Genomic DNA, 27123 nt, shown 5'->3' on the forward strand with positions numbered 1-27123 from the left:
TGGTTACGTGTAGTTAAATCTTATCCCTGGTTTATGCACAGTTTATTGTACTAGTACAACTACTGGTATTTTGGCTATGGATATAATTTTTTACTGAAATCATTATACAGTACCTGTACAATTAATAATGTGGACACAGTAATATTGGTATGAAGGTGTCTTATTATGCCCCTTCCTGTACTGGTATATGACACGTTTATATCTGTATAACTACATCTGCACTAAGGGTTGTGTGTACTGATGTAACTATGCTGGAATAGTTAAAGTGATACAATTTGTGTGTGTAGACAAGCTCTTAGCTGTATTACTTGTCATGAGAAACCTTAGATTACTAAGGGTACGTCTACACTACCCGCTGGATCGGCGGGTAGTGATCTATTGGGGATCGATTTATCTCATGTAGTGTAGATACGATAAATTGATCCCTGATCACTCTCCCGTCAACTGCTGAACTCCAGCTCGGCGAGAGGTGGAAGCAAAGTCGACGGGGGAGCTGTGGCGTGCCACGCAGGGGCAGCTCCAGGCCCCAGCACACCAAGTGTGTGCTTGGGGTGCCAAGCCCTGGGGGCGCTCTGCTGGTCACCACGAGGGCGGCAGGCAGGCAGGCTGCCTTCGGTGGCTTGCCTGCGGAAGGTCTACTGGTCCCGCGGCTTCGGCGGACCTCCTGCAGGCACATGGGAGGTCTGCCGAAGCCATGGGACCAGCGGACCCTCTGCAGGCAAGCCGCTGAAGGCAGCCTGCCTGCCATGCTTGGGGTAGCAAAATGCCTAGAGCCGCTCCTGGTGCCACGAGGACGCAAAGTAAGTAATTTTAATTCAATCTAAGATATGTCGACTTCAGCTACATGGCGACACTCAGGAAAGTTAAGGTAAATCAACTAAAGTTAAATCATGTTAACCCCCCACATGGCTGCTCTAATAATCTTCCTTGGAGGATTAAGCCCACTTTACTCCAGAGTGAGAACACAGGCTTGGAAGGTTTAGCTTTGCATTTTAACTCCTGCACATTGACTTCACACCTTTAGTTGATTTGCCTTAACTTTCCTGTCCCTTTGTAAAAAAGCCTTGAGATCTAGTCATTTCACTACAGTACAGTTCAGTGATGCAGGTAACTTAGGGTGACCAGATAGCAAATGTGAAAAATCGGGACACGGGCTGGGAGTTACTAGGAGCCTATATAAGAAAAAGACCCACAATTCGGGACTGTCCCTATAAAATTGGGACATCTGGTCACCCTAGAGTAACTTTCCTGGGCAAGCAGTTCAGTATTGTGCCATTATCCTCTTGACATTGGCCTCAGAAAGAATTGTATTAACCATGTTAAGAGGTTTCTATTCATACTGGAAACTAACTGTTGGTGATGGTTCCTTAGGAAGACACATATTAAAAAGATGACTTCCCACGTGTCAGCTGCATGGGAAAGCATGGAATTTGTACATGTTCAAATAATTTGGAGTGTCTGAATTCTATACATTTCCTATTCTTTTTAGGAGTTTTTTAGTCTTATTCTGTTTGTCCACATAAACCATGCTTCAAGGACCCTAGTTGTTGTTCTTACAAAAGCTTGACATTCTAGTTAAAAGCTCCTTCTACAGAGAATTTCTAAAATAAGACATTCAAAGATCTATAAAAGCCTCTTATTCCAGAAGCAAAAAATAATGGATTTCACATGTTTGTCCCTGTAGTACTGTCTGCACTGATGAGATTTGGCTGAAAGCTTTTTTTACTCTAATGAAAGTAAAAAATAGCCTACCTATATTCTTGATTCATATCCTTAAAGAAACTGCCACTAACTCGACAGGATTTATGCAGCCCAAAACTGAGTATTGCTTGTTTAATAATAGGATAACTATCATAGCGCTTTGCAGGTATTCCTCCGTTGAGCAATTCTTACGTTGGGTAGGTATTCTTATACCAAAGAAATCAAACCTTTACATTATCTCCACCTCTGCTTTTCTAATTGCATTGAATCTTGTATGTGTCTTTTCTGTAGACTGTATGCTCATCAGATAAGGGACCATCTTTATTTTTGTGCGTTGTACAGCACCAGACGCATGAAAACATTTTACAGATGTGGAAGACCCAGAGCTTTTAAGTCACCTCCCCAAAAATAAAACGGTGAGTGGACACAGGCTACAGGTTGTCTGACTTCCATTCTCAAACAACTAAGTCATGCTGACTGGTTATTTATTGTGTACATGAAAATAAGTTCTTTAGTATTCCAGATTTGTTTGGTTTTCCTGATTTTGGAGAACAGGCAAAATGCTAACATGAGACCTTTGCTGTGCCTTCTGAGACAGGAGTCAAAAACTAGCCTAGAGGATTATATACTTACATTAGTGGCTCCAATGATTTAGGTTTAATGAAGATAGCAATGGGGTAGAGTTGTGCAGCTTGTAACCGTTTAATAGCATTTCCTGATACATCAAGTATACAGTGCTTGCCCTGTTGGAAACAGATGAGGATGTATTTATTTCCACAGTGTTTATTGCAAATCAACCAAGAGAAAGAAAGGAAGCCTAAAATGCAGTGTTCCAGGAAACAAACATTACCAACTCACCAAGAGAAGGCTAGACTCCAGGGCACTTACTCGGCTGTTTACTTCCACAATATTTCTTTTGCTTTGATGCCAGTATAAGAAATAAATTGAAGACGTGGAAGACAACTTTATCAGTTTTGGAGGATCAACTAGGATGAACTTAAAGATGGGAGGGGGGATTTTATGTGGACATCAGCAAATCTTGTTCCTAAGAATAACAACATGCCCTGGTACTTGAGGTACAGAGCAGAAAGTCAGGAGATCTGGGGTCAGTTCCTAGTTTTGACATAGACTTCCTGTGTGACTTGGGCAAGTCACTTAACCTTTTTGTGCCTCATTTTTCATATCTGTGAAATGGGGCTAATAATACTTTCCTCTCGGGGTGTCTGTAAGGTATCGTGACACATTTTGTGTTATATATTGTTGTAATACTCAGCATTTATAAAACACTTTTCATCTTCAACTGCTTTACAAAGATTAACTATTTAAATAATCTGGATACTACCCTATGAGGTAGGTGTGCATTAGTCTCACTTTACAGGTAGAGAAACTGAGACACAGAGGTGAAATGACTTGGCCAGGGCCACAGGGAGAGTCTGCCTCAGAGATGGGATTAGAACTCAAGAGTCCCAGGCACCTAATCCTGTCCTTAAAATCACATCCTTTTTCCAAGGTCAGAGAAATATCATGGAGATGTATGCTGACTGAAAGGTAGGAAGGGTGTTTTGCTATCCATATTGCTGTATGTTCTTGGATGTGTGGTACCACATCTGGAATAGAAAGAACTCCAGACATGCTGACTGGTTTGAATGTTATCCAAAGGCAATGCTCCTGGGATTGAAGACGAGTGCAGAGAAATTCCACATCTTCAGGCATTGTGGATTATTTAGCATACTTTGACCACGGCGGGCATTCAAATAGTACTCATAGGCACTTAGCCTGAATTTAATTATATTCTTGTTGCATCTAGAAGTTAAAGTGAAAGGGATGACACGAAATTAAACTTTGCAGAGAAGAATGTCACTTTTGGTCAAGAGCACTGGTGCATGCATACCCTTCACTACATACTGAAAATGGTCTTGTGTATCCTTAGGAGAACAAAGACCGTCCCTTCCAATCTCAGCTTAACTCTCAGTCTACTGAGAAGAAACTTTGTACCTTTAAAACAAAAGGAGAGAGTGTCCTGATGGTATCTAATAGTTTGGCCTTTGAAGAGGTGGGATGGGGCTAGCTGGTCTTTCCCCAAAGAGGAGAAAAGGGAGGAAGTTTAAATAAATAACATTTATTTACTATTATCCCTTCCATGAAGTAACTCATGTACTACTGGACCCTGGACAAGAGAGAAATGTGCTCCCTGCTCTTAACTTCTGCCTAACTCTCAGTATTACCACACTGGGGGCAAATCTGCTTATGGTCACACGCTGGTGTAAATCCAGAGTAATTATATTGACTGCCATGGACTTACATCAGTATAAAAGTCAGAGCAGAATCTAGACCAATTAGAGTCTTGCACCTGTCTTCAATGGGCACAAGCTTAGGTGTATAATCCCCAGTCAATCTTTTCATTACATTTCTAGATCTCTTTTCTCTTCCTCATTAAGTTTCCCCCTCATTCTGTCAAATCCAATCCTAGCTGGACTGGCCCCCTTCATGGCTAGGTTCTTTATTTTAGAGCGATTCTAATATCCATAAAGTTGTAAGAAAATAGTGGATTTTATTGCCATAAGAGCAACTTGTAGCAGACACTGCAACTTTTTGCTGCAAATTTCAGCCTTTGGATGCTGCTGCTGCTGGGGGCAGGGACCATCTCTCTGCAGGTGCACATGCCTCTGCCCCTCACTGAGATGAGGAACAGCCTGGCTTACAATGGCAGCCCTGTGTTGTGAGCCTGCGCACCAGGTCACAGTGTCACTCACTCAGATTTGACCCAGCTTCCCCCCTACTGAAATGAGACCCAGCAGCCTAGCCCAGCAGGGAGTTGCAATGCAGGGGGAGGAAGAGCCTATGCTGCTCCCAACGATGGGATGGGGATGTCTGGTCCAGGCACTTCTGGCTGCAATGGCAACTTTTTCCTGGGAAATTCGGGGGCTTGGAAGGGGGTCTGCATGTGTTGTAGAGCTGCAGTTTTGGTGTGACCACAACTTTAGCAAACCCATGGCCGCAACTTTTAAATAAACAACAAAAATCACAACTTGTTTGCAGCCTTAAATATCCATAATTTTGAGGACACTATTTTGAAGATATCTTATATATTTACAGATGTCTGAAAACAGGCTGTGTTGCAAATGCAGTAAAAATGGATGCAACCTACCCGTTCTGCTACGAATCTCACAGACTGCACACTAGTCCCATATAAATTATCATTGTACTGCCCAGCTTCTATAAATTTGTGCTCCTGGATATCCTTTTCCATTTGTTCCCTCGAAGTGACAAAATGATAATCTCTCCCATCCACTTCATAGTCACGCTTCGGTCTTGTGGTATCTGCACAGACCAACAAAAGATAGGAAAATTAGGATGTTTGTAGGCACTTTTCTCACAAAAAAGATACTATTTAACAGAGACTACTCCTGGCCAAATTCAGATCTGGTGTAAGCAGGTGCAGCTCATAAGTGCTTCCAGCATTTTCAACAACGGGCGCAGGTAAAAATGTCCCCCTCATCCCATGATAAGAGCCAAGCCCTAGGGGAGAGTGAGGTCAGAGAGAGAAAGGTTGAATGACTGGGAAATGCATCCAATATGCTTTCTAATTGGTGGGGAGCTTAGGAGCCAGAGCTCCCTGGGAGCCTGCCTGAGCTGGCTCCCAGAGCTTCCAGGGTCCTTGGCATCTCACCTGGTGGAGGACGGGGTGGGGGAATCCAGGCTCCCACCAGGCACAAAGCCAGGAATCCCAGACTCCATGGGTGGCCTGCTCCCCAGGTGGCTGACTTCCTGGTCCGCCCTAGTGGGTGGGCAGGCAAAGTGCTTTGCTCCCCATCTCCCTGGACTACCAAAGAAGCTAGTATCTGGTTCCCTGTCTGGCTTGTTTTCCTTGCTACCTGGCTCCATATCTTCCTGGGCTGCTCTTGGGTAGGCTGCTCAGCTCTCTGGCTTCCTGGGTGGCCGACTCTGTGTGCAGGTGGGCTGCCTGGCTCCCTGCCAGGTGAGGTGGCTGAAAATGTCTATTTGGGGTCTTCCAAAATGGATTTTTACAAACATTTGTGTTCTGTGGGAAATTTTGCATTTCTGACTTTTTGTTTCCCCATTTGGAACAATTTTTTCCCCCAGAAATGTGAAGTTTCCCATGGGACAGAAATTCCATTTCCTGCACAGCTTCTACAAAACTGTGAATCTCAGCTCAATCTTGGCTAGGAGTTTTACATCTCAATTACAGATTTTAAAAATTGCTTTTGAGAAATACGATCACATAAAATAAATATTGACAAGGCTTTTGCATTGTATGCATGACATCAAAGAACATAACTGTTACAGAATTCAGGAGTAGGTAGAAAAGAGTACTTACGTGGTACACATGATCCAAACTTATCAGGGAATTCAGATATCAAATCATCATTGAGCCGATCTTTTATAGGACCCAAAATAATAACGGGTCTGGTGTAATTAACTGAATAACAGAAAGGAAAGTGATATTCAGATGAAGATTATAACTTTTCTTTATTCTGACAGTAACATCAAATATGTACACTAGCTCACAAAACTGATTTATAGCTCATAGGTGTGGATTGACGTTTTGGAAGATTTTAGATGCTCATTTACAGTAATAAATCTATTTTTGTTGCACATGAGAGAGGAGCTATTTTGTACCCAAGGTGCTATTCCAGAGCTCTCAGCTGGAGTAGACCTTTGCAGCCAATGGTCTGCTCTACTGGTAGCCTGATGATCCATAATAACTATCTTTGACAAGGCGGCTCCTAGATGCTATCAGATGAACCATGTCATGGGACATGGGAATGAGACAGAGGGCTAAATTCTCCTGTCAGTTACACACAATCCCAATGAAATCAACAAGGGTTGCACCAATGTTAGACCTTCTCTGCACTGGCAGCAGTATGCAGGGTATGTGTAGCTACACACGGCAGTGAAAAGCAGGCTGCGTCCACATCATGGTGTGCAGCTACTCCTGGCAGTGAAAGGCTCCGGCAGGGGGAAGGCATCTGGAAAAATCTCCAGCAGTGTGAAGCTGCCAGGGCCTTTCCCTGCTGCCTCTCCCCTGCCAGAGCCTTTCCCTGTAGCAGGGAGTCAGCAGAACAGGACACTGCTACAAATAGCAATGTAGAGGGAGGAGACACTGCTTGGGCGTTTGGGAACTGTGAAGTTTCAGGCAGGTCTTTACTCACATAAGCAGTGTCTCATTGTCTACACTACTATTTATGCCTGTGCTAAAGGGTGGGCAATGTACATTCTTTACATGCCACCATAAGGTGTGTGCAGTGCAGATGTACCATATAGACAAGGCTTTAGCCCTATAGTTTCATAATTTTACAGACTGGCATTGTGCAGGACAACCTGCCATGGATAGAGGCTTATACTGTGAGGGAAACAACACTCTCAGCTTCACGGTGAAGCTGAGACAATGCACAAACACTCAGTACCATATTCAATAACGATGGCTACACCACAGCAGCTGCACCTGCGCCGCTGTAGCGCTTCTGGTGAAGATGCCATAAGCCAAGGGACAGCGCTCTCTTGCCGGATTAATAACTCCTGCCTCTCTGAGAAGCGGTAGCTATGTTGAAGGGAGAAGCTCTCCTGCCAACTGGCACTTTAGGTTGGTGTAATTTACGTCACTCAGGGGTATGGATTATTCACACGCCCTACGCCACGTGAATTATACCAAAGTAATTTGGAATGTAGACATAGCCTAAATTTATTTATTAGTAGAAGCCACCCTCCAGCCCCAGGGACCAGAATAGTGTGGGGAGACATCACAGGGCACTAGACCCCATGGGGTTGTCCCCCCACCTTCCATGTGTCGACAGCAGGCCAAGTAGACTTTGGAAAAGAAACCGCAGGGAGGAGCTAGCTGGTGATAGAAGCCAGCAGAGGGGCTGCAGAAAGCAGCTGAAGCAGGGACTGGAGGACACCAATGAGGGCATCTGTTTGCTTCCTGCAGTTTGTACTCTGAAGGGACTCCCCCTTGTGGTGACTAGGTGTTTGTTCCAGCCCCTCCTGCCTTCGAACTCATGGTCACCAGCCCCCTCCCCTCTCCTTTGTCTTTCCCTCTAGCTAATCCTCTCCCAACAAATCTTACCAAAAGGATTTAAGAAAGTCAAACCAATAAATAAATAAAAATCCAAGCACTAACATGACGGCTGCTGCCATTGCCTATTGTATCCCTTTCCTTACACTCTGTCTGGCTTGTTTATTTAGACGTGTATGCTCTTTGGGCAAGGACGGTCTCTTATTCTGTGTTGAACAGAGCCTGACCCAAAGGGCCCAGTTCTCAGCTGGCCCCTTGGCATGATAAATAATAATGGTAATAATAGACCAGCAGGTGAAACTTACTTTCCTGTCTTGTGACAGGTTCATAGGATAGGATGCAGTCTTCCTGTCCCCCTGAGAAGAAAGAAAATAAATGAAAGCTGACAAGCAGCACTTCACATATTAAAGATTTATGAATTGCTCCATACAGAAGTCAGATAACGGTCAGTATTCCTCTCCTGCACTGCTGTAACCTGAACCATTCCAAAGTCCCTCACAATTTCATGGCAACTTTCCCCCGCATTTGCTTAACTAGTCAATGCTGAAGTTGTGCTTTTTCAATATACAACCAGGGTGGAGCTGTGGCAATGAAACTTCTTTTATAGATTCATTAGCAATGCCTGTTCATGGGACTAGGGCAGGAATTCAACAGATAATTTGTTGCATGGCAGCTTATTACGAGGCCTCCTTAAATCCCACTGGAAGAATTCTCCCGTTATGGTCCTTTTATGCTGCTGCAGGATATGCTCCAGGTCTTGCTGATTTATGCCAGGGCCACATCAGCCCCAAAGTAGCCCACAATAGGCGAGCACAAACCTGGCTGATAGCCATCTGAGCCCCCTCTCCCTCTGGGCTGAGAGGTTTATGTTGCATCTTGCAGAGAAGCAGCACAAAAATCTCACCCCATGTGTTGATATATTTGGGGCACTACAACTAGATTTGGTCACACAAATCAAACTGTGGCTGGTTAGGCTGACATATGGTATCATCACTAGGGACAGTTCTCATTTGGCACAATCACTCCTGCTTATGCGTAAACCCCATACATTCAGGGCCAGATTATACTTGGCCCTGTATCTATCTAGCTGAGGTATTTCTATGACCTCCCTATTACCATGGCATCTGAGCACCTCACCATCGTCAATGTACTCATTCGCACACCTTCCTGTGAGGTAGGGAAGTGGTGTCATCTCCACTTAACAGCTGGGGAACAGAGGCACAGAATGGCCAAGTGACTTGACCAGGGTCACACAAGAAGTCTGTGGCAGCACAAGGAATAGAGGCTGGACTCAGAATACACAGGCTAGCACCCTAAGCCCTGGACCCTTCCCCTCGAGAGGGGACAGAAAACCCTTGAATCTCTAAGTACTAGGCACAATCCCAACTTTTCCTCTCATTTTAGTCCCAAAGTTAACACTACTCTACACAAATGTGGTGCTCCCCTCACTTTTATGGTGGTAAATCAGAAATGCAAAATTGAGGTTATAGAGAGAGGTAGTTACACTAGCTGAAAGAATCCCATGACTGCATCAGTTTCTTGCATGAGTAATTTGTGTCCCCCTCTCATTTTGGGTCTTTGTCATACATTAGATCTATGTTTGGGCCTTGGTAGGCTGAGACATATAGTTTGAGCTGCGGGCAGTTTAAATGATGATTTTTCAATTGGTTTATTGCCTAGTTATGACACAGCCTCCACTTCCCTGCTCTAACAGGGATTTAGTTTCATAAATCAATTCAGAGACCAATTTAGAAATGGGCTAATAGTAGGTTTGAAAAGAACTATTGATTTCACCGACCAGGCATGCCTTCATTTCACCTGCCTGTACTCAAGAGGGCCTCCATTGCCTTCCATTATGTCGCATCAACAAATACAGGAAAGCTTGTGCCTGTGTCAAGGAAAACTTTAGGAAAAAAGCAAACCCATTCTGACAATTGTTTTAAAGTCCCTGAGGTATCTTTAGACCATAAGCTGCTCTACAGCCTAATGTGCCAAGCTCCTCAACAGCCTAATGTTCATTTTGGGTATAGATTTATAACCGATGAAAATAAGCAGCTGCAGGTTTTATTATCCATTTCACCCAGGGGCTACAGTAGCCATGTGTCCACATCATAAAAGTGCTACTATCATCCTTGGTGGTGGTATCAGCAGAGAATGAAGTGGGCTTTGGAGAAAAACAACCCTCTCATCTCATAGTGACCCCCCTGACAGGCCCGGCTCCAGGCCCCAGAACGCCAAGCGCGTGCTTGGGGCGGCACGCTGCGGGGGGCGCTCTGCTGCTCACCAGGAGGGCAGGAGATGGCTCCGGTGGGCCTCCCACAGGTGTGCCTGAAGAGGGTCCGCTGGTCCTGCGGCTCCGGTGGAGCATCCGCAGGCACGCCTGCAGGAGGTCCACTGGAGCCGCGGGACCGGCGATCGGCAGAGCGCCCCCTGCGGCGTGCCGCCATGCTTGGGGCGACGAAATGGCTAGAGCCGGCCCTGCCCCCTGATGCATCATTCTGGCCAAACTCAAGGTAATGGCCAAATTCATGTTGAATTCGGTGGAATCAGGGTTTCATCTATTGACTCAGGAAGGTACTTGGGCATGTGAGCAGTCCCTTTGAGGTCAATGGGACTACCCAGCTGCCTTCAGCTTGGTGCCTTCCTGAACTGGGTAGACCAGAGATAGGCTCCTCAAGATCAGGGCTGAAGGCCACTGGGCATGTCAGTTGGGAAGCTGACACCACTTTCCTTAGTGTACTTGTTGTGTGGATAGTGGGTTTCAGTCAGCAGGCACATTACATGAGAATTAAATTCCTTAAAAGTTGGATGGAAGACAAAATATCACATAAATCTTGTAGGTGTTCAAGGGCGGATGTGCACTTCAATTGTAACCAGACGGTAGCTTGTGATAATGCCTAATGAATCAATACTAAGGGACTCTGAGTCTGTCTTTAAAGTATTTAGCATAACAAACAGCTATGGAATTAAGCAATAATGGAAACACTATAAACTTGCAATGGCTTTCAGATGTGATATACTGAGTGAAATGCAGTAGGGCAGAGGGCTTTATTTACCATTTAACTAAGCCACATCACCCACATAAATGTCATGGCATCTTTTGCTGGCCCTATTCTTATGGAACAGTCTTACATAATTTAATAGAAAATGACAACCTTTCGGTAGGTTTTTAGAACCATCCCATATACATTAAGACAGAATTATATTCCTTGCTATAGTATTCTATAGGATGGTTTAAATAAAAAACAGTAGAAAGGATCTCATTCTCTGTCAAACAATGGTCACAAAATCCTATTCACTTTCTCAAGACCCCTATTGCTTCAATCACCTACATTTTATAGGCATTTTCTACCAATGTGTGCACTGGGGTGAATTTCATCCATTAAGACTAAAAAATAAGTGAAGAACTCGGAGGGAGGTTGTTATAACTCACAGGCGCTAGACCTGGATGTTGCAACCCCTAGGAGGTCACAAATAGATTTCAGAGAGTTGCCTCCACCCGCCCTTTCTTTATGGGTAAATGGCTGGTGGGTCACCAAAACATTTTTCTGTTATAACTTGGGGTCACAGAATGGAAAAGGTGAGAACCACAACCACTGTTTTAATGGACTGGGCATGGGAAAGCTATAAAGGGAATCCACTAGCAAGAAGGCAGATTGTGTTCATTAAATAATAATTAAGTAGTATTAAGCAAACAATTAAAATATAATTTAGCTTAAAAGCACAGTGAGGTTTAATGTTAATAAAAAGTGCTGGACTGACAGAGGTGGGGTCCCTCTACTTATCATTTTGTTACTACACCTGTAGAAAACACAGATCTGGACCAAAACTGGAACCTTTTATTTGAACCTTTTCTAATTTTTGAACCTGCCCCTGAAGATTTGGTTCCAAGTTAGAGCCAAAAACAGAGAGGGCCAGTTATCCTGTCCTGCTCCATTTTAGTAACTATACAAATCACTTGAGTTATACTCACATGGTTTACAGTATCTCCAGAAACCAATTATAGCCTCTTAATTCATAGTCTTGTTTTATTTATATCTTCTGCTTCAGGTAGGCGCTATCCGCCTCCAGCAAAAAATCCCTTCCATGGTGTCTGTATTTACGTAATAGTACAATGCTTGTACTCAGATTATGACATTTTTCTATTGCGGCAGTTACAAAAAAGTTGGGATTAGGGATAAGAGTATGATCCATATACAGAAATTCACAGCTATGTGAGAATTAATGTAAGATTTACAAGTGGTCTGTGACTATTACACATGTGGTGCAGTTCATGGTGACATTTATAAACAAACTTCAATAGAAGGACAAAGCAAACTGTGCTGGAGATAACATTATAGTGGCCCTCTGCATGGTGTAATCCTTAACAATTAGGCTCACCTGATAACCAAACAGAACAAGGATACTTTAATCTTTTTCTACCTATAGAAGGCTCATAATATTAATTATGGCCTTGGTTACATACAGAGGGTAAACTATGGTCCTTAATGAGCTTCCTCTCCCCTGCAAGTTTTAGTTAAATGTTGCCTCCTTAGTTAATTAGTGAAATTATGCAATTAGGCTAAATAGATTTAGTAAAGCATATACAATTTCTGGTGGCTGCTGTAAAAACCTTTATTGAATTGTGTATAAAAGAGCTATTAAAATTCACAGCCATTTTAAAATCATCTTTTGGAAAACAAAAAGAGATCAGTCTATATCTGCAATCAGTGCCTCCAAACTTGGTTTGAACAAAATCGAAATGGTTTGCGTCATAGGGTTCCTCAGACACACCTGAAACTTGGAAATTGTGTTTGATTAGATCATTCAAAAGTTGCTTGATGGATACTAATCAGGGCCGGCTCTCGACACAAGCATTCCAAGCATGTGCTTGGGGTGGCACTTCTCAAGGGGTGGCATTCTGGCCCTTTGGGGGAGGCTCTTTTCAAGGGGTGACACGCCAGCTTTTTTTTTTTTTTTTTTTTTTTTTTGCATGGGGCAGCAAAAAAACCTGGAGCCGGCTCTGATACTAATTACAATAATAACTTGCTTCTAGACCAGGCCTTTATATGCCAAATTACTGCTCAGAGGCTGACTTCTTTTTTGTAAAGTGGACCTAATTCTATTCTCAAATGTTAGATCAATGGGACTAGTAAGTAACTGAGGACAATTGGTCCTCACACCTTTTTTTTTTTTAGAGTTCCAATTATGTTATGTAAGCTTTTGCAAAAGAGTTAATAATTCTCTCTCTATGGAACAAGGTAATTGCAAGACTGGTCAAAAATTTTCTGTGTCATGCTGTTTTTTGACAGAAAATTGGGTTTTTGCTTAAATGATTTTTTTTGTGTGAAATGCTCCTGCTTTCCATGGAAAATTTCAATTTTCTTGTCAGAGAAACCAAACACCCACAAACGAAATACCTTTGCTGAAAACTAAAATATTTTGGTATTCCAATTTTCCACAGAAAGAAATACAATTTTTGACCACCTCTATTAATCATGCTAAAGGGTCCCGCCTGGACACCATTAAGAAGATTTCATTGCCAAACTTTCACAATTGCATAGATGCTTTGGAATGGTTCTAAGCGTGACCAAGTAATAAAAAATTTTGAACACTAGCCATGAACAGTGTCTTTTCACTGATTGCTCCTCCTGAGAAGCAAAAGTAAAATATCCATAAAGCAGTAGCCAGAATCCTACTAGAAAAATGCAGAACATCATGACTCAGACTGTGGGGAATGATCTGTCCTGTTCAATGGGGAAAAATGTGAAAATCTTGCAGGAACTCCACTCCTCCCCCATGCACTTGCCACTCACTTCTTTTTCTAAATCTCTCTGTTTCCTTAATCTCTCAGTTTTCAATACAGGGTGTGACATGCTGATTGTGTCTGGGAAGTAGAATGTGGTGGGGCAGACCTCCTCATTTCTGTTTCATTTGATTGGCTAACAGTAGGGAATGGGTGTGCTATAGCATATGCAACGCAAACAGCAATGCAGTGCCATTGCGCTCTCCAGCAATTTTCTGTGTGCTCCCCATATATTTGCAGTCTCCAGCTCTGCTTCCCCTCCCTCTCTTAGCAGTTTCATTTTGCCAGCTGGCAACTTAGAGCCAGACAAGCTGGCATGTCAGCACCTATCTTACTTCATATTAGTAAAGTAACTTGCACATCCTGTCTGATCATACAAACATCTGGCTTCTCAGATTCCCCCTCTAAATCACAATGGCACAACCACAATGTTGAGGAGCTTGTTTACAACATAGTTGGCTTCAAATGCAGCTAAAGCAAAGTTCTAGTGGTGGGGCTGGGTCCCCCAAGTATTCAGACTCCAGTGGCAAGAACAGAATTATTCATTGTGTGAGACTTTTTGTCCACTGGGAATTTGCTTTTCCCCTCAACCAGCTTCTAGGCGTGTGCTTGTAGGACTGAACATTTCCTAGTTTAGATTAATGTAAAATTTCAGAACTGCCTGTGTGAATGATGAGCCAACCCCATTGATCTTCTATGAGATGTCACTTAGATGCTTTTGAAAACTTTACCCTCTGTCATTTTGCTCTAAAATGGCATCTAAATTTCTTCTTTATCCCCAGCAGACTCCTATTTCTACTCTTTACCCTTCTTCATTTCTCCTCATGAGTCCCAGCCTTCTGAAAATCAGGCCCTTTATGGTGTTATAAGTTGTGCTCTCCAGATCACACCAAATGGATGTTTTCCTGGGTTTCTTATGCTTTTCTATGATTTGGGCACTTGACCTAGAGGACAGCTGACATGGCAATTTAAGATAACTGGATTTTGGTATCAAAGAAGGGAAAGGGCTGCTGCTGAATGACCAAGAGTGGCAATTGGCCTGATACAGATTACCCTCATTCCAGGTAATCTGGTCCATAAAGTGATGGTTCTCTGCCTCCTGCCAGTGTTGAATGTGTTAGAGCTTCTGCACTTATGAGCTGCTCTACAATGTGTCCTGAGGATGCGCTGGATAAATTTGAACAGGAGTTCTTCAGACTGATGGTTGCCCTGTGAAGCCTTGGAGCTGTGAAGAGGCTGTGCCAACTACATCTGAGGCTATGGCAAGCCTGGGCTGCATAGGAATCTCATGGCTAAACTACAGCATTTCAAATCAGAGGAAGATAAACATTTGGATGCACTAGGAGCTCTGGCCCTGGACAACCACACAGTCCCTTCAAGGAGCATTTAGACATCATGGTCACTGGTATCTTATGCACAGTTGTTATTTAGCAACAAGTTGATGTGGCTTTTTGCACTGTCCTAGAAACCCCCATTTATCTCTGCTTTAAATGTTCCCAATTGGTTCTGCACTTGTTTGGGGATTGGCCTCATTTGGTTGCTGCATTGTGAGAAGTTAGGGCTCCTTCAACCTGAATCTGATGACTACTTCCAATTGCACAACAAAAGACACTTGAGGCAGGCTTCTGTGCACCAGCACACGAAGTCAGAAGCACGGATTGAAATAACACCATTAAAGTTCCCGTGAAAGGTTGTATTTGTCTCTGGTCACCCTGCCTCGATGATGTCATTCGCACTGTGTCCTGTATGTGCCCCTCCCCGCACCTGCTTGTGGTTAGTCTCTGTCTCAGTAGCCATAATTTACTTAGAGGGTGTTTGATGAAGGCAACTGAGGAGTGGGGAAGGAAGAACCTTTCGGTGTTAGTGGAGGGACTCGAGAGCCAGGTAGGAACAGACTGAATGAGACCCAGAAGAAAGTTTCCATGGGAGTGTGCTACGTTGGTTTGTCATGGCCATTTAGCATTTGTATACCAGTCAGGCTGCAGCAGATCACCCCTGTGTGGGTCACTTCCAAAGTTTGGGTGTCAAAGCTGATGGCCACCCAGGGCTGGGTGGCTATGTCTCCAGCTGCGTATGTTAGTGAATGATTAGCATGTGCAAATTGTCCCTGTGGACACAAAACCCTCAATTGTACGGCCTGTTGCTCTTGGCAGCCTGTCAAGATTGCTTCATCTACTGCTTGATAGCAAATCCGATGCCACAGAGGGCTGAGAACACTCCTCTCATCACCACAGTTGTGGGAAAGACCAGCCCTGAACCCCCTGTCATCTGGGGTGGCCCCAGCCAACATTATGCAGTCTGGATGCCTTCAGGGCAAGCTGGGTCCTACCCACCTCACCCAGGACAGAGGGGAAATGTAACTTTGCAGAGAACACTTGCATGGCTCCTGCCTCCTTCTCCCCATTAACCACCCCACACCCTGCCTGCCCCTCTCTTTCACCCCTAAACCCGCACTTATGACAAGCAGCTACATAACCCACATCGAGCTAGCTAGTAACCCTGGCCCATGAGGCAATTTTGGAAATAGATTATATGCGCCAGCCCCTAAAGCCAGCTACAATCCAATCCATTTGCACATATCTTCCTGTATCAACACACGCCACCTGTTCAAACACCCATCTGGAAGCCCCATGTACTCTCCCACTTGCACTCTGGAATAAGCGCATGCATGAGTATTTGCACCCATGCAAATCTTGGAAAAATTAACCTTAACGAACTTGCCCAAGGCTATACAGAAAGTCTGGGACAGAAGCAGAAAAAGAAGCTGGGCCTCTTGAGTCCCAGCCTTGTGCCTTGGTCACAAGAGCATCACTCTTTCCCCAACAGAGGACACAGCAAATATTAAACTGGATTTAAAGGATTTCTTCTGCAGTTTCAATGTGCCTACAATTTTCCTGTAGCTCTGGCAATTGCTTTCCAGGGAATCATTTTCACTACAGGAGAATAAATCTAGTCTTCCATTTCTGAATGGTGTAAAAAAATCTACTTTACTGAAACAAAGCAGTGTTTATTAACAGTAACTGACTGTTAAGCACTATATCAAGACCAGTAACTATGTGGTTTAAGACTATGGTAACCTTAATGTATACAGGTACTTAACCCAAGACAAGTGCTCTGTGACTGGTGAACAACTGCATATGCTAAGCAAATGGCTTGATGCAATCAAATAAACAGAGAGAGACTTGGAGCGTAACCTAATGTTTTGGTTATCTTTTCTCATACAGACAGTCATGTCACATTTTAATTACTCATTTCATGCTTTTTTCATGACTTTTGGAAAAATGTTTTAACATCACCTGAATATTTCAGTATCATTAATACATGCAGGGGAGTGAAGTGATGCAAACAATCCCCATTAATCCCGCAATCTGATTCCCACAAATGGACTCCACGCCCACGATTTCAATGGGACTTTGGCACAGTGTAGTGGTCCCTCTCCATGGCTCAAATTGCATGATCATGGCCTCAATTTGAAAGGAATCTTTGAGATTTGGGGTATAGTTTCCAAAGGCCTAAGGCCCATCCTATGTTTCTCAAGGTGCAATCTGCACTTAAGAAATTGGCCCCCAGAAAATAATCTGCATCTTCAAATCAGAGAACTTGCACCTTGACTTCTCTATTTGCAACTCAGGTGCAGAAGTGCTAATGCAAATTGCAGCTGCACAAGGGAGGCCTTGCTTTTGCGAATTTGGCCATGATAATGCTGAGCCATCCCTACTGAGACTTTACCCAACAGTACCCAAGAAATCTACATTTTAGTAAACCTTCCCAAAGTCAGCTTTGGTTTCATTTCCCAGAAAGCGTTCAAATTAACGAAACTCACGCTCGTTAGCTGCATAAGGGACACCATTTCTCTTTTACAGTTTTGTTCTCAAAACAGGGTTAGAATTTTGCATTTCAAGCCATTTGCTCCAATAATAATAATCATCTTTCTTTGAAGTTAAAAAAGAGCAGCAAGGAGAGAAAAACAAAGCAAAACAAGCAATGCAACATAAAGAGCCCCAAACAAAAGCAATAACTTACTGCAGCTACTTTCGCTATCGCTGGCATTAGAGGAAACATGTTCTGCAAGAACAGTACAGCAAATTAAAGAATATAACCAAGCACCTCGAAGCAGCTAGAACATAAAAGATCTGCCACATTCATGCAAAGATGAGTGTTCAGAGTGGAAGTAAAATCAGTGCAGCAGCTCCATCTGAAAATCTCAGCTAACTCATACCAATAAGATGAAAGCTTTATCTCTTGGTATATCAAGCAGGGGGCTACACACCTGTGGCTAGCAATGTCTCTGGCAGTGGCACTTCTTTCCCTTGATGAATTGTATAAAGGGGTAGTGACATCCCAAACATCTGCATGCCAAAATACATGGCAGTCCATTCACACGTCCCTAGACTTACAGGCTAATTATGCAAAGACCTGGGTGTTTAGACAGATTATTCTTAATTATGAATAATGTGTATAATTAATGCATAGGAACTGTTCTCATTACAGTTAGAGCTCTTCTTCCACCGTTTGTGCCGGTCATTAGTCATTGTGCAAGGTACCTTAATCAGGGTTTGCCAATCAATGAGTTTTACCATATGTTTTATTTTTATTTAGGTAAAGCTTGCCATAAAGCAATAATACCAGTTATGAAAATAACAGGGCTTATCAGAACCTTTTTTCAGACAGTACTGGCAGTTACCAAGATTAATGCCCTCAAGATTTGGGCTGGAGGAGGGAGAATCATTTAGAAGCAGCCTGGCTGCAACCATAGGAGTTACCATCAGGGTGCTGACCTGCGGTCTAACTAGTCCAGTATCCTGTCTCCAACACTGACTCCTTCAGAGAAAAGTGCAAGAAACCCCATAACAATACCTACTCCCCCTGGAGACCTCAACGCTGTCTTCCAGAAATATCTTGACTGCCTGGACCAAGGGGAGGGAAACAGTGTCTGGAAGGGTTAGGAGTGGGACCGAAAGGGGTGGTTTATGAAGGGGCAGTTGGCAGGACTAATGTTTTTTCCTTTGTGCTTTTGGAATGAGGCCACCAACCAGGTAGCTCTGGGCAGGTACCACTGGAAATCAATAAGGGCATGAAGAACTTTGCATAAGCTTATCAGATGTGGAAGCTGGGGTGTCTATGGACATCCAGGGCCTCTAAGGTCAGATGGGGTTAATCTTTTGGTCATGAGTTCAGACATTCAAACATGGCAGGGAAAATCCATTGGTCAGAACATGCAAGATGGCAGCCAACTGGAACTGCCTCCCAACTTGCAGGTGGCCCACAGCCCTCCCAGATGCATCTAAAAAGGTCCTGGTCATAGTTCATGCTTTTTGATCTGCTAATGCTCACTTAATAGGGTGGAGGGATAGGAGACAGAGATGAGTCCCCACCCCAAAATTGGTAAAAAGTTAATATAGACCCCTCTGGGGGACTCAATTTCATTCTCAATTCAGACAACACCATTAAGGGTGGTTTCCTCTTTCTAAAGGATGCCAGCTCCTAGCAGAAGTAGAGGGTACAATTGGCATAATGATCTGTAGTCACTAATTTTGGGTGGCTCCATTTCTGGTGTCCAGTTGAAGAGATGTATTGACTTAATTCAACTGGTGTGTTAGATGCAAAGTCCTATATGTGTCTACAGTTGGGCACCAAAAAACAGAGCCACCCAAAATGAGAGGCCACTTTTGAACATTTGGGCCATGAGGCCTACACAGCTGCATGGGTTCCTCTGCCATTGGAGTTTATATTGTTAAGCTACTGATTATGTAGCTTTGGACCACTTTTTCCAAGACACATCATCATCTGCATATCTCCTTGGCAAAGTCTCCAGAGCACAAACAAATTACTGGTAAAGACTGTAGGAGTTGTCAAATATTTCTGTATTTTGCGTTGTTGATGGCCAGGTCTGGGCAGCTGTTGGCTTTTACAGGAATGTTATTGACTGAGCAAGATGCATATCAGACCAATCATAGTCTCATAATTAGATGTGATTGGATTTAAAAATCTAGTTCCAGGACAAACAGAATGTGCTTCAGCAACATAATGTCTTATGCCAATATGCTTCTCAAATGAAAAGCAGTTGCTGTATGTAGCCTGCATCCACTACAACACAAACTAAGGCACAGATCATGCCTTGCTGTGGATAGAGCCACAAGGACGTCAAAGGAAGACTCCGCAGGCTGAGTTCCTACCCCATCATATATGAGTGGGGTTGGGGTACTGAAAGTCAGTGGGCAGGGGGCATGGCTGGCAAATATCCAGAGGTCCTCAAACTGGGGTATCCATGCAGAGGTGAGGCATGGAAAGGCCTAGCTCCTCCGCAATACTCCTTGGGCTCCTCTCTAAACTCATGCTGTCACTGCCTGCCCACTTGCAGCTGGCCCATACCCTCCCACTAAAGGGAGGCAACTCACAGGAGTTAATACTTCCCAGAGAGAGAGCAACAGCAGAATCAGCATTCATGGCCAAGGTTGTTTCTCCATGGGCCTGTCAAGCAACAATACCATGGAAAGCACCCTGCCTCCTCCACAGTGTACCATGCCCTCCTCCAAATACACACAACTGTCCATGTCCAGATTGGTATTGCAGGAAAGGGGGAGGGCGTGGGGGAAGGGATGATAATTAAAAACAATCATGGAAAACATTGGTTTTAGGGTTTAGTAAAAGGTTCATTTTTACATTTGGAGCAAAATTTATCCTGATGATATCTCTTTAAAATATATACTTACAGACCTGTAGTACTACTCGTAGTAGTAGTAGAAGTTGTTGTTGTTAACACATGTGGTATCAAATTGATGTTTTACACAGAAACATGAAGTCCTCTATTAACCAATAATCTATAGCCCGTCGTAAGGCTGTGTGCCATTAAAAATAATGTGTTGATTTAATATACATGATACATGTACTATCGGGTTGGGGCTGCAGGGATCTATAATTGTGCTAATAGTTGAAAACTAGCTTCAGTATTAACAATGGAGAAAGTCAGCAAATAGTTTGCGAGCACAATAAAATGGTATGTTAGGCAGAGCTATCTGTTTCTGGGCAGAGGTATTCAATAGGGCTTTATCTAATCAGATGGACTCTGGTTCATTTTATGCAATGCAGAGAAGGTGCTACATGCATTGCTATCATGCTTTCCATAAGCTATTCAGTCATGGCAAATTCAAAATTCTGCACATCATCCAGAAAACTAACATTGTATAACTCTCCCTCTGCTCTTCAAGAGACAAAGTTTTCACCTTTAAAAGGGAAAGTCAACCATTATATATCTTAAATGTCAATTAAAAAAACCCAGGCATTTAATAATCTTTTAAAATGTGTGCATGAACGTGCATTTTTGTAACCAAAATCACATAAAGAACAATAGGTGATGCACTGGTAACATTCACATACATTATGCCTCAATTAAGAAAAAGAATAAAATAAGCATTGAAGGAAGAAAACAGCCAATACACATGTAAGTAGTATTATTATGCTGAACTTATTCAGGACTGGATACAGCATACTAATGTAGTTAAGTACATGGAGTTCAGTTGCAAATAATTTATTTCATTCTATGCAATTTTTCTAGAAATAAATTACAGGAAACAAATGATTTTTTGAAGAATCAGCTGACAAAATGCTGCATATTCTATAATACCAATTCCTGAGGTAGGATCACCACATACCAGAAAAAGAAATTGCTAATGTATAGTGACAAAGCATTGGTCGCTAATGGTGACACAGATTTAAAATTAGTTATGGAGAAGGTTATGCCTTTTCTCGCCTGCAAATAGTTTCTTCCATTAACAGCAACGTACTAAAATACAATCTAGCAAAGTAACAAAAACACTCCCATGCAAAAAGCTGAAAATGCAGAAGCGGCAGTATAAAATAATTTTCTATTGATCTTCTCGAGATGTTTAACTTTCCCTTCACATCAAGATGGATTGCTGCTCAAAGGCACATTCTAGGCAGCAGTACAAGTTCTAGGTATGCTACTGTCTACAGAACTGCCATGATGAGAACAAAAACATACTGTCAGAAACAAAAGGTGTTATTACATCAGGAGTAAAAGTCTCTGTTTGATACACTGTATGTTATTTAATATTGTCATGCAGAACAAAACAATTGAAACATTTTTGGTGCATTCACAGCTGGGTAACAAATAAAACTCTATCTTGTGCATGCTGGGAATGGAAGGTCCTCAGAGAAGGAACAAAAGCCAAAACAAAAACAGAACACAAAAAAAAAAAGTTTAAGTGACCATTCCTGGGAACTTACTCAGAGTCTTTGTTCCATAACCGTCGTCACCTAATCCGGGGATGTCCTGCACGGAAGTCCCCAGAGAGAGCAATGAGAAAGGAAGAACAGCCGCAGAAGAGGAAGGAAGAAGTCAGTGGAGTTGAAATGGATACTACCATGACTGACCATGCAGATGGAGCAATCTGGATCCCTGCTTTCTCTTTTTGAAACAACTTTAAGCCCATATTCCACAGTACTGTTCCCCAATGAAAAAGACAGTGACCATTATGTACTCTGCTGCTACAGTTAAAGAAAACCAAAACCAAAAAACCAAAGAATCCTTAGCGGATCAATTTGCAGGGAGAGAATATTAAGGGGGGGGCAAATTTCTTCTGGTATAACACGAGCATACACATTACATTATTCTGGATACTCAGAATATATAACATAGGCATGCAGTGAGTGACCAGATTCTACTCAGAGGATTATCATTGTTTTAACTTTACTTTTTGAAATTAGAAGAAAACTGATGAGAAATAGAAAAAGTCATTGTGTGGCTTTCAGTTCAGGATTAAAACACTCAACAAAGTCATCAATTGTAATCAAGAAGGAGATTAGAGCCATCTAGATTAAGTCCAAAAAGTAGTAGGCACAAAAATGATACTGGAATGTTTAGGGGTTTTTTTAAACCAAAAATAAAATTAATGTAATAATTTAGGAGAAATTGATTTTACATCAGTTTGGGCTAGTTCTGAATTCAAACATTTTATGTAGGAAAGAACTGGATTTAAAACAACAAAAATAATCAGCAACATTTATGAAAAAGGGAAGAAATTTATACACTGAACTCTTCCAGCCAGAAGCCAAGGTCACTGCTTTATCTTACTCTGAAAAGGATGTTTCAAGGGAAGGGAGCACCAGCTGGATCCAGACTGCAATCATACATTGGTCACAGTAGTAATACCTCACCTGCCTGCCTTTGCTATTTGTATGCCTAGATGTGTGGGGTACTGGTGTCATGCGTGTCACCCATTTTTGTGCTGCATGTGACATCATCTCCAAGAGGTTACTTACGTTCTGGATCACTTGTTTCCTGCTCACTCTGCTCCTTGTTCTTGTAGAATGGGAATTTTCGTGAAAAGATGAAGTTCTTTTTACGCTTGTCATTGAATGACTGTGAAGGAGAAAAGGCATGGGGCAAAAACAGGGACGTCTAATTGTTGTCACATTCATGCTGACAAAACAACTAGTTTGTAAAAGTGGAGAGAACTGTAGTGACTCCAACCAGTCAAAACCAAGTGGTTGAAAAGAATCAGAAATGATTTTCAATAGGGACTGCAGTTTAAAGGACATAATGTCTTGAAGACTGATCAGTTTTATTACAGATGGGCTCAAGCCACAAACTTCAAATCCAGATTTTGAAACTCCAAAGCTTGGGGTTGTTCAAATAAAGGGTTTTGGTTCAGCCCATTAAACATTTGGATCCAAATATGGTCATGGATTCTGATGTCTCCCTCCCCTCCCCTCCAAATTTCAGGGATACTTGGATCTGGGGTTCTGGTTCAGCCCTCTCCAGTGCATGTCACTTGACAAGTGCTGAGCACCTGCCACTCAAATTGGAGTCAAAGGCAATTGTGAGTGGGTCAGTGTATCTCAAGATCAGACCAGTGATCTTTAATCACAGTAAATTCTACCCAGAATTAATTCACTGTATAGAAGAGAGTAGGCTGTAAAGGAGAAATCGAGGAGATCCATGGATTCACTTCCAGTAGACATGCAAGTTGAACTCTGTGCCAATTAAAAATACATATTTATTTTTGGTAGCTGTTTCAAGATCCTTAATAAATGGCTCATTCCCCCCCATACTTTTGAAATTCAAAGACTTGTTCAAGTAATCAAAGGGACAATACTTTCATTTTTGTTTGAATACTATAGTCATTCATTAGGCTTGATGCGTATAGTTTCAGTTTTATATAATCTAGTCACTGAATTCTGCTGCTGTACAGTATTTCTTAGCAAATTCAGCTGCATATCCTGCCATAACTCCGCATATGGCGAGTTAATACTTAGGTGAATGGGCATTTTGTATGAAAAAAGGTGTTATTTTTGTAGACAGCCTCATCACATTATATTAAATCGTAACAGGATATAGGCATTAGGCATTCAGAGCCAATTTCTCATCTCACTTAGGCAATTAATTCAATTTCTTTGGGATTGTTTGCATGAATAAAGGAACAAGGATTTGGTCCCAAATATACAAGGAAATAAGTTTAGCGGCTGATAATATAATTTGTTACATTAATAGCATAGAAGGTGTTCTAGAATATGACAGATTTCTAAAAGATGTGAAGTCAAAAATTTTAACATGTAAAAAACCTATAAAAACAGGTATTTTACTTGTGTCACAAAAGTTTCATGCCACTTTTACATTTCAAGCATATTTAAACTTTAGTAACTGAAAACAAAAGAAAAAAATACACGTAGAATAAATGATCCATGAATGTCTTTCAGAATATGCAAACATTCAACCTGAAATTAATGTAGATGTCATGCACAAGTAATACAGACAGCATGCAAATTCAAAATAATGCAAACATGAAACAAAGCCAGGGACTAAAAATATGGACATGACAGATTATAGTAATTGGTGGGTGAAAACAGGGTCGACATGCAAATTACATCACATCAATGGCCTGCAGGGTAGAATGGAAATTAAAATGTGTTTTCTGTGATCACTTCTTTTATCTTTCCAACGCAAGGAATGTCATATGTTAACATTTCCTGGGGTATGAAAATGTTGTTTGTCATGATTAATCTGAGTTTGACATAATAATATACAAGGATCACACTTTTAAAGAAAAAAATTATATATACACAATAATCCCTCAAAAACCAAAGTGGTCGAAAATTATAGTCATTTCAATACCAAATGCCTTTTCAGTTTGGAATTAAAGAGAAGGTTATCAAATTGGTACATAAATATGCTGTGGTCCATAGCAACATTAAGACAAATCACCATTCTAGTTCACGTTTATAAATGATATCCTCTCTATGAAAATTATTTCCCTCAAGCAATCTATAGCGAAAACTGCAACAAGTACATTTCAACCAGAAAAGTGTTGTTATTTTGTACTTCTTATGCAATATTGCATGGGACAGCTAGAAGATCATTCTTAGCATATTCAATTATTAGAAAAGACTGCTTTTTCACAGAGAAAGAAAGTGTGGAGTTCACAAATTTCCTGGCTTAAAATTCCTAGTATGATATTAATTAGGCACACACCTTGCTTTCTGGCTCCAAGACAAGACAGCAGTATAACAAATGTGCTATACTGCTATCCACTCTCCCTTAACCAAATACCCACTGTGTCCGGTTGCACAGTATCAGATTTAATACCTTCCATGTTGTGACAGATATTCAGATAACTGTTCCAGGATAATACTATGTATTTTTTGGCCTTAAAGAATTTCCCTGTTTTTTTGTGTCAATAACATTTCTATAATCAATGTGTTTTTCTCTATAAGGAGCAGTAAAACATGTTTTTTACAAATTTTCTTAACACATTCATGTAAAGCTAAACAAAACATCTAATTTTTAACTTAGTAGTTGGTGATAAGCATTGCAAAATCCAGCTGGACATTACTCTGACAGCTGTATATCAAGAGAGATCATCCTGTTTTAGAAAAACCCTTCCCACTACTCAACTAAATCATTTTTGAATTCAAGTGTCTTTGCTAACAAGTTTGATTCCGTATTCTTTGTGTAGGGTATCTATACTGTATTGGAATGAGAGACACGGTCCTGATGGAGTCTAGCTTCTGTATCTTTTTCAGGGTAGTTTTGTAGACGGGAAAAGCTTTCTTTTAAAGTGATGCCTGAAAAGCCATTGTGGCTTCCTAGCACATTCAAAATGCTTTCTTCAGCTAGTTCATTCAACCACGCTGATAGATCCCACAGCACTGAAAAGTCACATTGGTAACAGGGAGTGGCTTTTAGAGTTGGAACACATAATCAGTGTCACCTTTTTCCACCATGTTATAACAATGGTTTACCTTTACCTGACAATCTGAAACTGCTTTGCAAACATTAAGTCTCGGGAAATCCCTCAGAGATAGAAGCATTATTATACTCATTTTACAGGGTCCTGTGGCTAGAACAGCAGTCCGGGCTCTGGGAGACACAGATTCAATTTTCCACATCTCTGTGCAACATAGTCATACTGACATAATTTGATAGCGCTGATCAAGCCTAAGACTGAATTTTGGGTTAGAACAGGCTCAGATCAAGGTAAATCTGCCTGTGACCTTAGAGATTTGGATATTGGGAACACAAAGAAGAAGTACAAACCAGATGAAAATACCCCTTGCTGCTCAGTTTCACCAGATGAGAGTAAATTTTGTTTAATACTTAGAAATGGATATTTTTGTTTCTATTTTTAACATTTATAAATATTTATATGAATATTTGTTTAGTGACAAACCAACCAATAACACTTTTAATGCTGCTTATTATTCAGGAAACGTAATTTTAATCCCTAATAAAATAGAACAAGCACAAAAAAATCACCAAAGAGCTACAGGCTAATTAAATCATGAGAAATAAGCAACATGGGTTTTAAAAGGACCGTCTTGCCAGACAATTTGATGACAAATTTGGATTCATTTACAAAATGAGTGAATGAAGCCACTGCTGCAGGTGTTGTATATTTAGATTTCAGCATGTGATTTAGTATCTTACAAAAATTTACTCTTAAAATTCACTCATTGGTTTAGATGTGAACACTGCCTTATGGACTGAAAATTGGCTGAAGGCTCAAAAAGTGTAGTGATAAAGGGCAAAGTATCAAACTGGAGGTAGTGTTCCCTTGGATTCTGCTGGGATGGGTAGTGTTATTCTTATTTATTATTGACATTATGGGTAGCTCCTGAAGCCAGTGCCCCATTGTGCCAGGTGCTGAATCTCCCTCATTGCCTCTGCAGTGAATTCATCACAATGGCCTTATCTTTCTTGAGTGCTCCTTTAACAGCTTGATCATCCAGTGGCCCCACTGATTGTTTAGCAGGCTTCCAGCTTCTGATGTACTTAATATTTTTGCTGCTAGTTTTTGAGTCATTGGCTAGTTACTTTTCAAATTCTTTTTTGACCTGTCTAATTATACGTTTATACTTGACTTGCTAGAGTTTATGCTCCTTTCTGTTTTCCTCAGTGGGATTTAACTTCCAATTTTTAAAGGTGCCTTTTTGCCTCTAACCGCTTCTTTTACTTTGTTGTTTAGCCATGGTGGTATTTTTTGGTCTGTTGTCTTTTTAAATTTGGGGTATACATTTAATTTAAGCCTCTATTATGTTGTTTTAAAAAAGTCTCCATGCAGCTTGCAGGCAGTTCGCTTTT

At 41.7% G+C, this 27123-nt stretch overlaps 1 protein-coding gene across 10 annotated transcripts in view; it reads right to left on the reverse strand.

Moving 5' to 3' along the window:
• Positions 1-27123, reverse strand: part of DLG2 (discs large MAGUK scaffold protein 2) — a 1569268-nt gene that overhangs the window by 6972 nt on the left and 1535173 nt on the right. For 6 of the 10 annotated variants that reach the window (XM_030558473.1, XM_030558462.1, XM_030558496.1 and 3 more), the window contains 5 exons: positions 22806-22905; positions 8044-8094; positions 6041-6142; positions 4850-5022; positions 2335-2444 (listed from right to left, as the gene is read on the reverse strand). In XM_030558473.1, the coding sequence (XP_030414333.1) occupies positions 2335-2444; positions 4850-5022; positions 6041-6142; positions 8044-8094; positions 22806-22905 (536 nt within the window). Of the gene's footprint in view, positions 1-2334; positions 2445-4849; positions 5023-6040; positions 6143-8043; positions 8095-17546; positions 17589-21770; positions 21817-22805; positions 22906-27123 lie in introns of all 10 variants that reach the window. The other 4 variants (XM_030558488.1, XM_030558514.1, XM_030558479.1 and 1 more) reach the window with 2 other exon arrangements.

The sequence above is a fragment of the Gopherus evgoodei genome, chromosome 1 (assembly GCF_007399415.2).
Source record: "Gopherus evgoodei ecotype Sinaloan lineage chromosome 1, rGopEvg1_v1.p, whole genome shotgun sequence".
NCBI lineage: Eukaryota > Metazoa > Chordata > Testudines > Testudinidae > Gopherus > Gopherus evgoodei.